The following is a 17,005-nucleotide window of genomic DNA, read 5'->3' as shown; positions in this document are numbered from 1 at the left end:
GCATTACATGCCTTGCCAGCACTTCATGGATTTTGCCTAAGCAGTTTTGCATTGTATTTATTTTTTAAATTGCTTTGCCACATTGCCCAGCATAAGATGGCGATAACAAAAACTGAACCCCAATGAGAAGTAGGTTGTCAGTTTTGATGGGGATAATAATTGATCTGCAAACAATTGTTACTATTATGGAAAAAGTGGAGGACAACAGGCCACTGTTTTCAGATCCTCATCTTCCCATTTGATGGGTATCTATTGAATGCTATGATTTGTTTTTCTGAAATGTTAGATTTCACACACCAATGGGCCAAAGGTGCATTTGCAGAATGAGTGTGTTGCACTGAATCACTTTGTAGGAGGTGGGAATGATGTGAATTTTAATCAAGAATTAAGGAAGAGTAAATGGGAAGGGAATGAAATGAACAACAATGGAAGACCTATATTCAATCGCACCAAACTCATCCAAATAATATTACTTGTCACAGAATTCAGGAGAAATTCTGTTATGTTACACCAGCTGGCACATCTCTTCGGAGACAGAGGCGAGGGCTGAATTGGATTGCATTGTACTATTCAGGTATCCAATTGCATTAGAAATGTATGATTTGTAGAAAATGACAATGTCAGAGCTGTAATATCTATAATGAGGTGTGGTCTTGTAAATCCCTTGTTTCTGAAATTCCTGCTCTCGCAGGAGTCTTCACTTCAGCAACACATGCTTTTTATTTAAAAAGCAGTATAAAAAGACCCGGTTACTTCTCTCGTGGTAGAGGAATGAGGAATTTAAAACTGCTGTAGTTCTGGGGAATAAGATGGGTTTATCACTGAATCAGTATAAGGGACTAATGATTCTTTCCTGATTTGAATATCTTATATTGATTTCCTTCAATTGAAAATGCATGATGAAATTGTGAACTATTTTGTGACCCAGAATTGCATTGTATACATGTGTTCTGCAGATGAATGTTTCCACTTGTTTTTAAGGTTTGGTGTCTTTTCATTGCTGGTTTGAGATTATATTTTGTCAATTAATATGGCACATTAATGAAATATAATCATGCATGCATGAATGTTTGGTTGCTAAGAAGGTTATTAAACCCATTGTCAAATGCCATGTGTTCAGTAGAGCGCTAACCATTGCAAGCAACCTCTGATCTATCCAAGGAAACGCACAATTACAAGTAAATTTACAGACTGGAAAGTCAGTCAATTGCCATCATAATTATTAAAATAGTTAAAACTGGGGTGTCCCTTAACACAGTTACTGTTGTTTACTATTAAAAAGAATAGTTCCCATAAGCAGATGAGGTCTTGCATGGACTGAGGCTTGCATCCTACCACATGCTGTGAATGAGATACCATGCCTTGGGTCCAGTAATCAGCCTTCTTAAGAACATAATAGGAGTAGGGGTTGTCCAAACGGCCCCTTGAATCTGCTCTGCAATTCAGTACAATCATGGTTGATCATGTGCCTCAATTTCATATTCTGCTTGCTCCTCATATCCTTTCATTCCCTGAGAGATCAAAAATCTGTCTCTTTCAGTCTTGAAAAATGCTCAACAATGGAACATCCACAGCCCTCTGGGGCAGCAAATTGTAAAGATTTGCCTCTGAGTGGAGAAATCTCTCCTCATCTCAGTTTTAAATGATTGACTCCTTATCCTGATTCTGGCCCCCATGTTCCCCAACTGGGGAACCAACCTCAATGTCTACCTGTCGAGCTCCTTTAGAATCTTGTATGTTCCAATTAAATCACCTCTCATTTTTCTAAACTCCAGAGAGTATAAGTGCAATTTATTCAGCCCCTCCCCGTAGGATAACCTTCTCTCGAGGACAATCCTCTCCTCCTAGGAATCAATCTAGTGAACCTTCCCTGTGATGTCTCCAAGGCAAATGCATCCTTCCATAGATGTGGAGACCACACAGAATGCCAGGTCTGATCTTACCAAAGCTCTATACGTTTGTAGCAAGACTTCCTTATTTTTGTTCTCCAGAATCCTTGCAATAAAAGGCAACATGCCATCTGCCTTTCTGATTGCTTGTTGCACCTGTATGCTAACATTGAGCTTCTTGTGCGAGTACACCCAAGTTTATCTGAACGTTTACCCCACTGTATAACATACTGGGCAAAAATCCACCATATTCTTCTATTGCTCCTTCAGAGGTAGGGTTGCTTTTGTTGGACTGTATTGTCAGACTAATATGAATAGATTTACTTTACAAACAAGATAAGTTCACAATCTGAAAAATAAAGAAATACATCAGATAACCAACAATCAACGCTTCACCTGGTCAGTACTTGATTTCAGAACAACCTTTAGTTGGAAACTTGATGAACAACTAGTGAGTGTGGTTTGGGTTTCTGTCTATTTCCTACAAGGAAGGAAAAATGTGAAGGAGGGTGCTTTGTACCGCAGAGCTATTACCCAGTTGTGGTGCTGTCTTTTACTTTTGAGATCTAAAAAAGTACATTGTGTAGAATTTATTTGATCTTCAAAATATTAGTCAATTGAAATAGCAACCACTTCTACTTAAGCAGGTAAGAGGTAAACAGAATCCTGATGGGGTCAGATTTTAGTTGAATGTCTACTTTTCCTATTTTACAAACTTGCATACATTATTAACCCTTCAAAGAATTGTCTCATCATATAATGGTGTGACTCATGTAGAGGGGGTAACATCAAAATTCATGAACCTGACTCTCTTGAGGGAGAGAGTAGATATCCCTAGACTGTTTGGATACTGTTTCTGCTTTTGGCATGGTCATTCATGACCTTGAGTCGCATAACTGATCTTTGATTGTCTTGCGCTGTTAATAAGTTTAATGTCCTTCAAAATAATGGTAGTGCAAGGATGAATTAATGTTCTGAGGCAGTTAAGCAACATTAAAGCTTAAATGAGTTTTGTTTGATAGCAATGTGGTTGGTTTTATTAAAATGTCTAAAGTTTTTAGTATTACATTTGCATTTTATCATTGTCCTGCACCCATTAATTTAATATATGTAGTTTGTCTCTTTTCATTTATGCCTATTTGACAACCTGCTTTCTTCACAGAGTACCCTACTTTGAAACAAGTGCAGCAACGGCATCCAATGTGAATAAGGCGGTGGAAACTCTGTTGGAGCTCATCATGAAGCGCATGGAACGGTGCGTGGACAAATCTTGGATACCTGAAGGGGTTGTAAGGTCCAATGGCCACAGCTCCACTGAACACCTAAATGCAGAGGACCCGGATAAAAGCAAATGTGCTTGCTAGATTGACCTATGGGGAAACCTTTTTGTTAATAATTGAGCTAAACACTTTTTTTCTTAAACCAACTGCATGCTGTCCCCCTCAAAACTAATATTTTGGTATAATGAGAACAAAATGGACTAATTACTTATTTGCCAACCATCTAAAAGAAAAATGCAAGAGGTCACTGATGTCTTGTGTGAATTATTCTGTACTCTTCTGTTACTGCAGGAAGTCAGGGCAGGCTGAGTATCAGCAGTAGTTTTATTATGGGCTGTTACAAGATCTTGCAAATATGAGTAACAGATAAGCCATCTTTGGCTGTTGAACTTCATAAAATTAATGAGTATAATATGGACCCCAAAATGGTAAGAATCAACAGCCAAAATCGAATCAAACGCCCAATGCACAATCTTTGCTCATACAGCCCACGTTTTACATGGGTCTTCATGGTACATCATATGTTTATAGTCTCCTTTCTTCTCCCTTTTTAAAACATTGGGGTTTCTTCTGAAAGTCCAGCTTCCTCACTTGGTGGCTGATTCATTTTTTATGGTTTCAGCGCCAACTTCTGAATCTTGTGACTTAGAGCAAAACATACGTTGACACACAAATAGTGTATTAGGATTTCTTTTTTTTTGAAAATTTGTTTAACTTCATTACAGGTATGTGCCGAAACTATTACTGGTGCATTGCCAAGTTTTTACACTGGAGTGATGCCAAATTGTCTAAAACCTGCCAAATACATAATTGAAAGATTAGGACTTTATTTAATGAACTCCTCTTATTCGATGAAAACATTATTTCCCTTTTTTTTTAAATAAACTTTTTATTTGCTGAGGTATTTGAGTTGATTTGATACATTTTGGGTTACTGAAATGAAGGTCAGCGAGCACTTTAGCAAATGACTCAGAGGAGCATGAATCAGTGTGACAAATCAATATGTACTGCAGTTCAGAATTTCAGAAATACTAAATTGTTTCCATTGCATTAAAAGATTCTGGAATGTAGATGTAATTAGATTTGATACAAATTATTGTATTTTTCTCAATGTATCAGTTTACAATACTGTTTTAAAGAAAAGTCGTGTTCTGAAAATATGTTCAGAATATCCTTTCTAATAAAATAAAATCCCCTCTATGGTTCTGTTTTGGTTTGTACATGCTTGAAATGGTGGTATTGACATAATGAAGCTGATTGCAATGGAATTAAATGGAGAGAGGGATGGGACTGAGTCCTTGGCTTCATGCTGCCTCCTATACTCTGTACCATTGTACGAAACAATGACTATCCCTGGTTGCGAGTGAACTATAATATTCACAGGATGAGTAGCTATTATAACCATGTTTTTCTTCCAGTCATTTGGTGTCCTTGTTCAAATCTTACATATTAATGTGTTAACTGATGTAGTTAAATCAATTGCTACTTCAGAACAAGTTGCACATTTGAGGACCTAATGACGATATCCTCAATTGCATCATACGGAGAATAGCGTTTGGCTGAATGGAACACCATTTTCACATAAACAGATCGGTAAAGATCAGGAACAACTGAGGTTAAATTGCTTTGAATTTTATTATTGGAAAAAAGATAAATTTGTGAATATATTCAATTAAATTACCGGAAATGTTCATTTCAAAATGTTTCTGTCGACCATTTATTTTTGAAACTATTGGGGGATAAAAACTCGAACTTTTCATTCCGACATGACCAGCAGCATGATATTTCAACACCACTCTGAAGAAGTCATACAGACTTGAAACGTTAACTGTTTCTCCCTCCACAGCTGTGGCCGGACCTGCTGAGTTTTCCCAGCATTTTCTCTTTTATTTCAGATTTCCAGTATCCACGGTATTTTGCCTTCATTTCAACACCACTCCCTGTTTTATTCTTTCAGCTGACTTCAAAAACTAATTGAAAGATGATTCACAATGGTGACCCAGTGTCATTGGCAAATCCTGATGCACTTTGTCCAGATAATTTGTCCATTAATATGCTCTACTTTCAACAAGCGGAAGTAGTTGTCTAGATCATTGTTTGAAGATGCGTGTTTTCTGTCATTAGATATTGGTCTGGAATTTCTTAAGAGATTCGTGCCATTACAATGGCACCCCCTGTGCAGAGCCAGGTTTATGATGCACAGCTATGATGGAAGAAACTTCAACTGACTTGCAGCACTCCATAATATCCTGAGACTTTTGCCCACTCAGTTGTTTCTGGTAGTAAACAACTAATATAGTTCTACTTGCTATTAAAATTAATGGATGGATTGAGTTTGCTGAATGAAAGAAATCTGAAATTACTGCTGCTGCATAAATCATTGCAGAATGGTGCTGGTAGGCTGAGTATACAGGAATTATAACAGGAATGTGCTTCAAAAGAGCCAATATTGCTTCCAGGCAATATATTACAGGTGTTATCTGAATTTTCTGAATCAAAGCAGAGCCTACATCTTTGGAAATTTAATGTGAATATACTGTCATTGGGAGTGGAGGATAGGGAAGGAAGAGGGTAATCCTAGAAACACTGAAAATTGCTTTTTGGGTGACTGCGTTGCATTGATTCTGAAATTGGTTACATCATGGGTAAAATACAGCACTCTTCATAACATCCAAAGTTCTAGCCATAGGATTAGAAAGGTGATGCTGCTTCTTTCCTAATGACTGTTCTCATTGCCAAGATTTATTCCTGTTTGTCTTTTAGTAATTTACTACAAAATCTAAATACATAAATTGGACTGAAATTTCTCAACCTTGATGTATTGTCATTTTTCCTGTAAGTTATGGTGTACCACTGGGTGTTCAGGTGGTACAGCAGTTTAATTTATGATATCCAGTTGCCAATATAGTCATTGCAGTGAATTCTGGACAATTTTTTTAACCAAGTCTTAAGTGTAATATTTCAGCCATATGATAAAAGGAATTATTGACCAAGAGCAAGAAGTAATTCAATGAATGCTACAGGAATTCACAAGTATTGGGGATAAAGTCAGAATGTAACAGTCAACCATGTACGTTGGCTTTTATTGGATACCCCAAACATCAGCTTTAAAGCTGGCTGATTTCAACTCAATTGAAATTTCCTGATCATAATTTCTCATTTGCTTTTTTGGTTAAATAACTGTGATTGTACAGTAAAGTCTGGGTTTTACATGCCCCTGTGTTTTTCTGTGGGGGGGGGTGGTTGCGGTGGGGAATGACACCTAAAAATCAGTCGGGTGCCCTCCCCACCACCACCTCACCCATCCCGGAGTCGATCCCCATAACACGATAGGTCAGTGGGCGTTGAAATTGGCAGCCTGTCTGCCATATTTAAATAAACGATCAATTGAGTTTGTTAACAAGCCAAATGACCCCAATAATACACTGCCCATGCCATAATACAGTTGACGTGGGCAGTTGTCAAGAGTGGGCAGGTTTTTTATTAAACTTTTTAAAAGGAAAGGGGGTACAATCTATAGGGTGGAGGGTTCACTTTGTGCATCGGGTGATAGACCCCCTCTCCCCCCAAAGATAATACACTGTCCCCTCCTTCCTTCCTACCTGCCTGCTTACCAAAACACACCACCCCTCATCCCCCTCCCTAAACTGGCCCAACCCTCCCCGTCTAATACCCTGGACTTGCTTTGCTCCAGGATCCATTGGGCCACCTTCTTGAGGCTGCTTGCAGTCCTGGCAGCACCCACTAATGTGCTCTTCGGGACTTCCTTCCCAGTGAGGGCTGGAAGTCCCACTGGCAGGCTATTTAGCCCACCAGCAGTGTGTTACGGTTGTGCGGTGAGTTGATTTATGTCAAATTTGCTTCCTGGGGGTGGGGGCTGGGTCTGAGCTGTTCTGCCTCCACCTACCCCCTCACAACCTTTGCTTCCTGGTAATATGTAGCTCTAAATCTATTTGTCCAAGTCTGATAGGAATTCCTTTGTCCTAACCTTCAATTTATTCAAGTTAATAAACATGGCTATAATCCATTGGCAGATTATAACCATTCTGCATGTACATCTTTGTTTTTTGAAATTAGCAAACTCAGAAAGGAATAGTGTGCTTGTAGAGAGTGTAATGCCTTGTTCTATAGAGACTTATAGGCGTTTACAGCACAGGAGGAGGCCATTCAGCCTATTGTGTTCACGCCGGTCAATAAAGATCTGACGACACTAATTCCATTTTACAGTGCTTGGCCCATAGCCCTGGAGGCGATGGTGACGCAAGTGAGCATCTAAATACTACTTAAATATTACAAGAGCTTCTGACTCAACCATCCCCTTTCAGGCAGAGAGTTCCAGACTCTCTCCACCCTTTTGGGTGAAAGAATTTCTCCTAAACTCCCCTCTTAGCCTTCTACCTCTTACCTTAAATCTATGCCCCCTGGTTACTGACCCCTCTACTAATGGAAAAAGTGCCTTCCTACCCACCCTATCTATGCCTCTCATAATCTTATACTCCTCTATCAGGTCCCGATACATTAGGTTACTGTAGTGAAGTGGCTATTACAACATAATGTCTAAATAAACTGAATTTGGTAGCAATTCTGAAGGTGTTGCAATTTTCAAACCCTCATTTTTACTTTGTATTGCCTATTTAAAACTTTCATTTTGTAGCCAATTGTTTGATTTAGCCAAATCTTCTGTTGTACTTTCACAATCATCTCACCAAAGGACCTGCTGCAATTGTTGGTTTGGATCCCATTTAAACTAATCTTGAAATAAGTGTTTTCTGCCCACGTCTGTCCTTGGCCTGCTGCAATGTTCCTTTAAAGCCCAACGCAAACTGAAGGAATGGCACCTCTTCTGATTAAGCACTTTACAGCCTCCTACCACTTTAGACAATGAACCTCCATTTTGATCTTTAAAATTTTCACCCAACCCCCACTGAGGGCCATCTGTAACTTGTTCTTATAATTTGCTTTCACAGAGTGCTGACACTCCTGCTATTAACACATTCTGCTACCAAACCTTTATGCCACTATTAACATCATCTTTAGTCTTTAACATTCCCTTTTGTCTTGCGTCCATGATGACATCTTTGTCAAATCCCTCAAGACCTCCCACCTATCCCTGACCTTTATTTTGCTCCACCTGCTCCAATTCCCTTCTCTCCCCCCAACTTCATAGCATAAAATCCATCACATTTCTACCTCGCTTCAGCTCTGATGAAGTCACGGGCTCAAAATGTTAACTGTTTCTCTCTTCACAGATGCTGCCAGACCTCCTGAGTTTTTCCAGCATTTTCTGTTTTTATTTGAGAATTCTAACATCTGCAGTCTTTTATTTTTATTGAAGTGTTAACTATTTAAATCTTCAAATGCATTTTTATTCCCAACTGGAGAACAGCATTGTCACAATCAAATGATAGGAAATGTTTTGAACAGCCTCAGAACAGTAAATATATTTCTATGCTACAATTTATACTGTCCCAAGACTAGAATCTATAGTAAAACTCTGCTACAAATGGGAGTTTTCCTTTGAACTTGGATAGAATTGAATAGTTACTTTATCTTGGTCAGTTTTTAGTATTTGTTTGAAGGCTTTTCAAGTTCCCCTTGCTCTTTCTTATTTATGATTTCCTTCATCACAATCGATTGCTTTCTAAGAGCACTCTGGATGCAATACATGGACTGCAGTGATTCAAGAAAGCAGCTCACCACCACCATGAGAGCAATTAGGAATGGGTGATAAATGTTTGCCCAGCCAGCGATGCCTGCATCCCATGAATGAATAAATTAAAACACACAATCCCAGATTACTCATGTGTTTCCAGCAAAGTGACAAACTGGCAGATTCATCAAATAGCAGCCCTATTTTTGATGAAAATGTATTTGATCTTGTAAGACATGCCCCTGATCAGTTGCTATTTTCAGGTTTGTTTATTCACTTGCTCAAAAGGCCAGTGATCTGGTGATGGTGAGTATTTGGGGTCTGCTCAAAATATGATACCAGGGCCTGGATTTACTTTTGCTGTGCTACCCAAAAGAAAAATGGGGTGGGGAGGTCTACTGTCCACCCTTAATTTAAATTTTCTTATTCCCATCCCAGCATGGATCTTGACTGACTGTCCCCTGGCCCAGCACACTGCATTTAAATGGTCGGGGTGGAAGCGAGAAGGGTTTGTGGAATCGTCTGTTTTTATGCTCCAGTACAACTGCTAGAACAAATAGCTGGACTGGCTGGGCAAGCTAAGAGGTGGAGGGCCTCCTTGGGACCAACTTCTTTTGTCCTAAACCTTTCTTGCATTTGTGTAGTGCCATTTCCAAGGGATTATTTTAATTGAACAGTGACTTCTCCCATTCTCAATCGCCCCATCCCTCCACAGTTTTGCGCACGATGGTCGAATTGCTTCTATTTGCAGTGTTGTCTCCCTTTGTAGAGTGGTGATATGGCCAGGGGTTTGCCATGCACCTCTAACTAACCAATGCAGAGAAGGAAATCTGTCTTCAATCCATCTACACTCATCGGGAGATAACATGGCCCTCAATCTCTGGTGTTAGACCTTGGATTGCCAGATTTTGAATATTATGTGAATGGGTTTCCTGTGAGGCAGGTGCTGTAAGTTTTGGGGTTTGTAGAAATCTCAAGAGAACTATTCCGCTAGTCCTTTTGCAATTGCTAGACCATAGACTCATTGTCTTGGTTTTAAAATTCTCATCCTTCTATTCAAATTACTCCATGATCTTGCCCTCAGTGTAGCCTCTTCTAGCACCAAAACCCTCTGTAAACTCAGCCCTCCTCCAATTCTGACCTCCTGTTGTCATAAAACTAACATTTTTCATTACTGTTGTGGTTTATTGTAAAGTAGGTTTATGGGGCGTAAGTATGTATGACGCTGTCTGTGCGATTTAATTAAATTAGAGTCAGATAGACTGCCAGCTTGAAACTATGAAAAGAAGTTAGGGGTAAAAGGCATTTGAAATGCTAATGCGTAAACATGGATGAGGGCTTAGCATGTAGGGTATGAAGGAAATTTGCATTTTTAGATGTGAAGGGGTTGTTTAGATTTCAAAAGGATGATGGGATGTTTACAACTAACAAGATAAACAAGGCCAAGCAGTGTGTTTATTTTTGCCCCAAAGGTACTGATCATATTGGCTACATGAATGATATTTATGTTATGGAAAAAGTACATTTCTAAAGACATAGAACAATGGAATTTACAGATGAAATAGAGAGAAACATAGCCTTCCATTCTCTTTGTATGTGTTGGGAGGGGGCATGTAAGATCTAAGAGGACTGTGTAAAATAGCCTTGGGGAAGCTTCCGGCCACTATAGCAGAAATCTGTGTCCAGTAACAAAGGTGGAGGAAAGACTTCAGAATTTGACTGTCAAGTAGGTGCTGTGGTAAACTTGCTAGCTTGCTATTTAAATTTTAAAATCTATTTTGGACTGTTGCCTTAAAGGGACTGTGTAATTGGGAGTCAGGCTAATTGGGAATTTTGGGATTTGTTGTAGTATTGACTAACTAATCTTATGTATGTGCTTGAAATCTTTTATTTTGTTATTGTTTTAATTTAGTTTTTAAAATCTCAAAGGTGTTTATTGGGCTCATTACTTCTGAATTCAGTGCACAAAGCTTCTTGTAATAAATACAAATTGCAAAACCATTGTGATAGCATAGCCAAGTTTCTCTTGAGGATTTGGTCTGCCTGACACATATCATTTGCCATGTCCTAACACTGTGCGTCCTCAATTTTCTTTGTCCCTCAGCTGGTGGTCATGTCTTCAGCAGCCGAGGCGCTAAACTCTGGGATTCACTCCTTAAATCTCTCCTCCTCTCAATCTCTCCATCTTTAAGATGCTTCTTAAAACCTGATGCTTCATCCAAGCTTTTGGTCATCTGTCCTTATCGGACAAAATGTGAGAGTCATATAAGACTCCTGGAAACCAACATGGAACGTTTTACTACATTGAAGTTGTGAAACCCAATAGCAATTTGCACATCTTTTGAGTAGTTTTCTGTGGTTGAAAATTCCTTTGAAATAATATCAAAGTACTATTCTTATCATATTCTACAACTTAGTATAGCTTTGCACTGCAAATCATTTGTTGATATCTGGTGTCCGCATTTTCTGTAGCTGCGGTTAAGGGAATGACAATAGCAACAAAATGTTGATGGATGAATATGATACAACATCTGCAGAAAGCCCAGCCATGGGGTAGGGTAAAAAAGACACAGCAATGATATGTCACCATATGGAAGGACCCTTGGCAGAGCTGCATATTAAAAGTACAATGAGATAGATTGGCTGTATTTATAGGAACATAAGAACAGGAGTAGGTCATTTAGCCTCTCCTGTCTGTTCTGCCATTCAGTGAGATCATGGCTGTCCTGTGACCATTGCTTTTTTTCCTCCCAATATGTCTTAATAACTTTATCAACAAAAATCTATCAATCTCAGTTTGAAATTTAACAACTTTAATGATCTATGTACCTGGATGCCTCATTCTCTTTGAAGCTCTACTATTCAGTAAGTTCCCTGTCCTATCCTTTTTATGCTTAAAAGTGCATGAGTTCACATTTATTGACACTGAAAACCATTTGCCACATTTTTAAACATTCACTTAAGATTCCAAAGCAATATTGATAGATTATGCTTCCATCAACACTGCTTATAATGCTGCCTATTGTTGATTCATACACACACCTAATTCCTTGAGCAAAAACCAAAGTTGCTTGAAACTTTTCATTTGTAGTGTAATTTCCATGAGGTTTAGTGACCTTGGGTGGGATTTTATGGGGGTGGGGAGGGGGTGTTGGTGGTGGACTGTTCGCCCCACTGGAAGGAAAGTTGGCCAGCAGCTGACACAACTGAAAGAAGCCCACCCTGCAGTCATAACCTTCTACTGGCTGGTCAAACGAAGAGAGGGGTAGGAAGTCCCACCCTCGAGAGCAGCCGGCCAATCTGATTAGCGGGCAGCTCTAGCGGTCACAGCAGCATCAGAACTCAGTAGTTACCATTGCCGGAACTGCAAACAATCCCACAAAGAAAATAAGATGAAATAGGATGGAACCAAGTAAGTCGGGACGTTTTGGTTAGGGAGGGATCAGGCAGCCTGGGGAGGGGAGTGAGGGGATGGTGGGGCAGCTGGTTTTGGAGGACAGCAGGAAGGAGCAATGGTGGGGTGGGGGGGTAGCAGCCTGTGCACAGGGCACAGAATGGTGTGCCCCCTTTTCCTTTCCATCTTTTTACAACTTGGGCTCCAAAAATGGATTGCCCACTCCTGCCCGCTTGCTCATGCCAACCATATTATGGCATGGGTAGCAAAACATCCTGGTCAACGGCTTAGTAACAAGCTTGATTGTTAATTCTTTATTTTAAAATCAATGCCCGCCCACCGACCATATTATGGGGAACAGCTCAAGGGTGGGGCAGGAATGTGGTAGGTTGGGCATCCCTTATATTTTACGTGCCCCCACCACCAAAAACCCACCTGATGGGGGCGGGGAGAAACCATAATATCTAGCCCTTCCTAACTGCTAAGCACCACTAAACTGTATCTGGGTGCAGTTGGCTAAACGGGCGGGCTCATTTCTCTTTGCTAATCCTCTGAATCATCTCATCATATACTTCCACAGGCACTGGTTATACTCCAAAACCTGTTCACATGTGAGCCTCGGTGAGCCTCAGTGGATGTTAATCAGCTGTTAGACTGCTTCCTTACATAACTGAAGTTCACACAACATGTTTGCTGAATAATCAGTAGGAATGGAACATTGGCTAATTTCTCCCCTTCCTTCCTTATTACTTGCATGTCAAAAGTGTTTTGTCTTTTGCGTGATATTGAAGATTCCAATTTTGACCTGAATTTTGTGGTAATGACAGTGAAACTGTTGGCGTTCACCAATGTTACTCCACTGAAACTGATGGCACTTCGTGAGTATGCACATCCACAATATAACACAGAGATCCATAAGTTGCTGTCAGTGATTCTATGCTTCTCCAGAAGGTACAATATTGTGGTTCCTCCAGGGTGCAATTCCTAAACACTTAGTGACTTACTAAAAGCTTCCATTTTTATTCTGTTAGTCACACTCTAACAACCCTTGAGAAAATTGCATCATGGTTGAATGAAATGTAATAGGGCTTTCTGTGGTGTACTTAGTTCATAATTGTTGCTAAACACCCTCACTGGCTCAGAAAATGTACTTTTATATTTATGCAATGTCAAATTTCTCCTTTATGATAAAATATTCCATATATTTTAATTGTTTTAAACGTTTGTTACTTTAGCTTCTACCAAAATCCAAATCATACTCATTTATTTTACTTTTTGAAAATTTAAATTAACTTCCCGATTTACTGTCTGTAAGAATACTTCAGTATGATTGGTTGTTCACCAACATCACTGTTGCTGGATGTCAGGTCATCCCCTTAACTTTACGCCAGATTTAAACTACCAGTGGGAATGGGGTAAACTGTGACACAACGATCACCAGATCCTTGTGGGCAAATTTCATCAAGGTCAGGCCAATGTTGTTATCCTCTAGTGATGTTTGCCATTCTTGTGTTTTAACACCTAACTTTTATAATGTATACATTTACCCCAAGCCTAAAACCCTTTTAGGTTTCTTCCCGATTGATTTATTGTACTTTTGACTCTGCTGCACCATGAACCACCATGTCAAGTATGTACAAAATTAATGAATCATCAGTCGTAGCATTATATGAACAACGAGAGAAATGAAAACTGGCCAGTGAACTGATGGAGCGCATATGCTTAAGAAGTAAAAAACGGAAAATTAGTTCATTAAAAATAAATAATTGGCTTAATTATGTATTCAATTTAACCTGTTGCCCTTTACAACTGCTCTTAAATCCTCGTTGGAAATTATGATATGGTCCTACCCCTTAAGCAGAAAAAAACTGACAATCCTGAAGGAGTGCTGCACTGTCAGGGGTGCCATCTTTCGGATGAGTTGTAAGGTCTTGTCAGCCCTTTCAGGTAGGTACAAATGATCAATTTCAAAGAAGAGTAAGGGAATTATCCTCAGTGTCCTAGCCAATATTTATCTCTCAACCACCATCACATAAAAAGATGGATTATCTGGCCATTATCACGTTGCTCCTTGTGGCAGTTGGTTGTGAAGAAAAATATTTCCACTGATACCGTCCTTACTTAGCATGGCAACCACATATATCAGGCAAGCAATATTTGCCCATTACCGCTGGAATCAATTATAAAGGCATAAGCATATAATACAATGGTCCAAAAATTGGGAAGCCTTGGTGAAACCCCATGGTGTCTTTCCTGTTTGCTGGCAGACTAGCTAGACTTGTTGCTTTTAGATTATGATCCTTGGCCAGACCCTAATCATGGGGGGAGATCCGTTTAGCGACCAATAACTTTTTGTTTAAAGTAGGTGAAGTTTGAGATTCAAGACACTTAACTAAGTGAACAAGGCCACAAAATTCCATGGGCTTATAACAAACAAAAATAAATTTTAGAAAAATTCAGGAAAATGAAACAATTTACAATATATATCTTATACTCTTAACATTCAGGTTAAGTATGGGGTACATATGAATTAACATGTGAACTGTGGTTGGAAACGCCACACTACACACTAAATGACTGATGTGACCAAATGTCATTCCATGAGTTTCTCAACAACCCACCTAGATGTTTGTCACATTGTGAAGCAACCAATCTCACTGAAACTTTGTCTTTCTCACAAGGTTTCCAATCTCCATCTTTTAAGGATCTCACCTTGGAATTCTCTCCTAAAGTCGCTCCCACTCGAGTGGCTTCAACAATGACCAACCTTGCAGAGGTTTGACCAACCTTGCAGAGGTTTCAATTCCAAGATTCCTTTCCCCTGGATCTCCAAATATACTTGCGTACCCAATTATAAGCACAATTTCAGATCTTTGGCCATGCCAAGCAGAATACCACTGCTCCAAAGAGGTACTTTTACCCCAACATCCTGCAGCACAAAGTCACCAACCTTTGGCTGCCTTCTCAGATCTTCAGGGCTTCTCTCATGCCCACTTCACTTCAAGTCCGCTCCCTGCAGCTCTTTCTTTAACTTGGAGCCTATTACTCTGCTCCTTTCGTTTAACTTCACTTCATGGGATCTATTTCTGTCCTCTGGCTTTATCCCTTACCTGGAACTTCCTTTTAGACCTCTCCCTCTCCCCCTCCTGTGTCCTGGTCCCTGGGACCTCTACTGGATAACGGCGCTCCGAATCAGGTCATTAGACCTGCCTTTTTTACACCATTGTTCTTCCTTCTGCGCAGGTGTGCAGGGCTGGTCCTCAGCCTGAAGAGCGTCAAATAACCGAACTGCGCATGTGCGGCCATTTCCCAGTTGAAGGAAGGCCCTAGGTTGGCCAGGAATCAGAGTTCAGAGTTCCTGACCTCCGCAGGTAAGTATAGGGTTTCTTAACGACACAGACTGACTGGAAGTTGCATCCCACATTAATTGGTATTTCAGTGATCAGTAGATCCTGCAGGGATCACAACGGTGGTGATTTGTTTTTGCTGCCCACTGCTTATAGAAGGTAAATCATGTTAACACCAACAGACAGAACCACACCACTGGAAGGATATTTGTTGGGAAAGGATCCTTTTTTTTAATCTCTTGCCATTAACAGTTAAATGATCACACACATAATAACTGTTCATGGAAAAATGACACGCAAAGATTAGAATTGTGCCAGATTGATTAATTGAACGAGAGACCCCTTCAGAATTCTTTATATCTGAAGACAGTAGTTTGTTCTGTGTATCAATTTGAAAATGGATCTTTTCATCTGTGCTGTCACATGCCTGGATGATGTGACAATCTTTCAGTTGCCCAAGTTACATTTTGGGAGCTGTGGCAGATGTTTTGCATTATGCACAAATGGGCTTGTTACAAGACAATCATAATAACCTTGCTCTTTGTGATTGGGGTGATGAGATGCAACTTAAAAAAAAATCATTGCTGCAGCCTCTACTATCAGACGCCACAACACCTGACAGCTCGAATTGAACACAACTCCAAAATAGTGAAGCTAATTTTGATCTTAATTGTTTTGACTTTTGGAAATTCAGTGGAATTTGTGGAAAATTCATAAACATTCGATGACTATTGCAGCATACAAGAAAACTCTTGTTACTAGACAAACAAACCCGTCTCTCAGAACCATGTGATATAAGGGCGTGTCCAGCTGTCAGAATCCATTTGAATCTAAATCCACCAGTAATTTCAGTAATCTGTGCTATTTGTTTTACTGTGAAGGATATTTTGACATGTATTATTGGATGAAAAAGCCTGATTCATTTTTCTGTTTAAGCTAAATCTCAGGAGAAAATGAATAAATTGCAGCACACAGCAAGGCCCAATTCCCTATTCATTTGTTTGGTTGTGGTTGGGCACATCTACGGATTCAGTTTTGTTTTTGCATTATTTGAATTTCACTAGCTGACAGCAGATGATCCACCCTCTGTGTTATTTAAACCAACGGCTCTAGTGTGGCATGAATCTTGTGAACAAACAGCACTCAGGTTTATTCCTGCCTGGGGGAGGGTACAGCCAAAGAGGGTAGTCGCCAACCCCCCCTCCACCCCCCTCATCCCCAATGATTGTCTGGGTGCTTTGTTTTAAAAAGTGGCTGAGAGGGCATCTACCTTTTATTGCAGCCAGGTGCTTCTCTGAAGCTGGAAAGCCTCTGATTGGCCCTCCAGCTTCGAGAGCCCGCCACAGCTCATGATTGGATAGGGATCATGTCTCCTTGCCAAATAATGGTTTGCCACATGAACATGTTAACTTTAATCAGTTCCCCCAGCCCCGCCACCTCCCTCC

The 17,005-nt window shown here is 39.9% G+C and overlaps 1 protein-coding gene across 5 annotated transcripts in view; it reads left to right on the top strand.

Annotated features, from left to right (window-relative positions):
- The window catches only part of rab27a (RAB27A, member RAS oncogene family), a 126,634-nt gene extending 122,265 nt beyond the window's left edge, over positions 1 to 4,369 (top strand). For all 5 annotated transcript variants that reach the window (XM_041175141.1, XM_041175140.1, XM_041175142.1 and 2 more), the window contains one exon: positions 3,052 to 4,369. In XM_041175141.1, the coding sequence (XP_041031075.1) occupies positions 3,052 to 3,253 (202 nt within the window). In that variant the 3' untranslated portion in view covers positions 3,254 to 4,369. The remainder of the gene's footprint in view (positions 1 to 3,051) is intronic.
- The last annotated feature ends 12,636 nt before the right edge of the window (positions 4,370 to 17,005 follow it).

Source organism: Carcharodon carcharias, chromosome 26 (assembly GCF_017639515.1).
Source record: "Carcharodon carcharias isolate sCarCar2 chromosome 26, sCarCar2.pri, whole genome shotgun sequence".
NCBI lineage: Eukaryota > Metazoa > Chordata > Chondrichthyes > Lamniformes > Lamnidae > Carcharodon > Carcharodon carcharias.
This window is presented reverse-complemented; position numbering and strand designations above follow the sequence as displayed.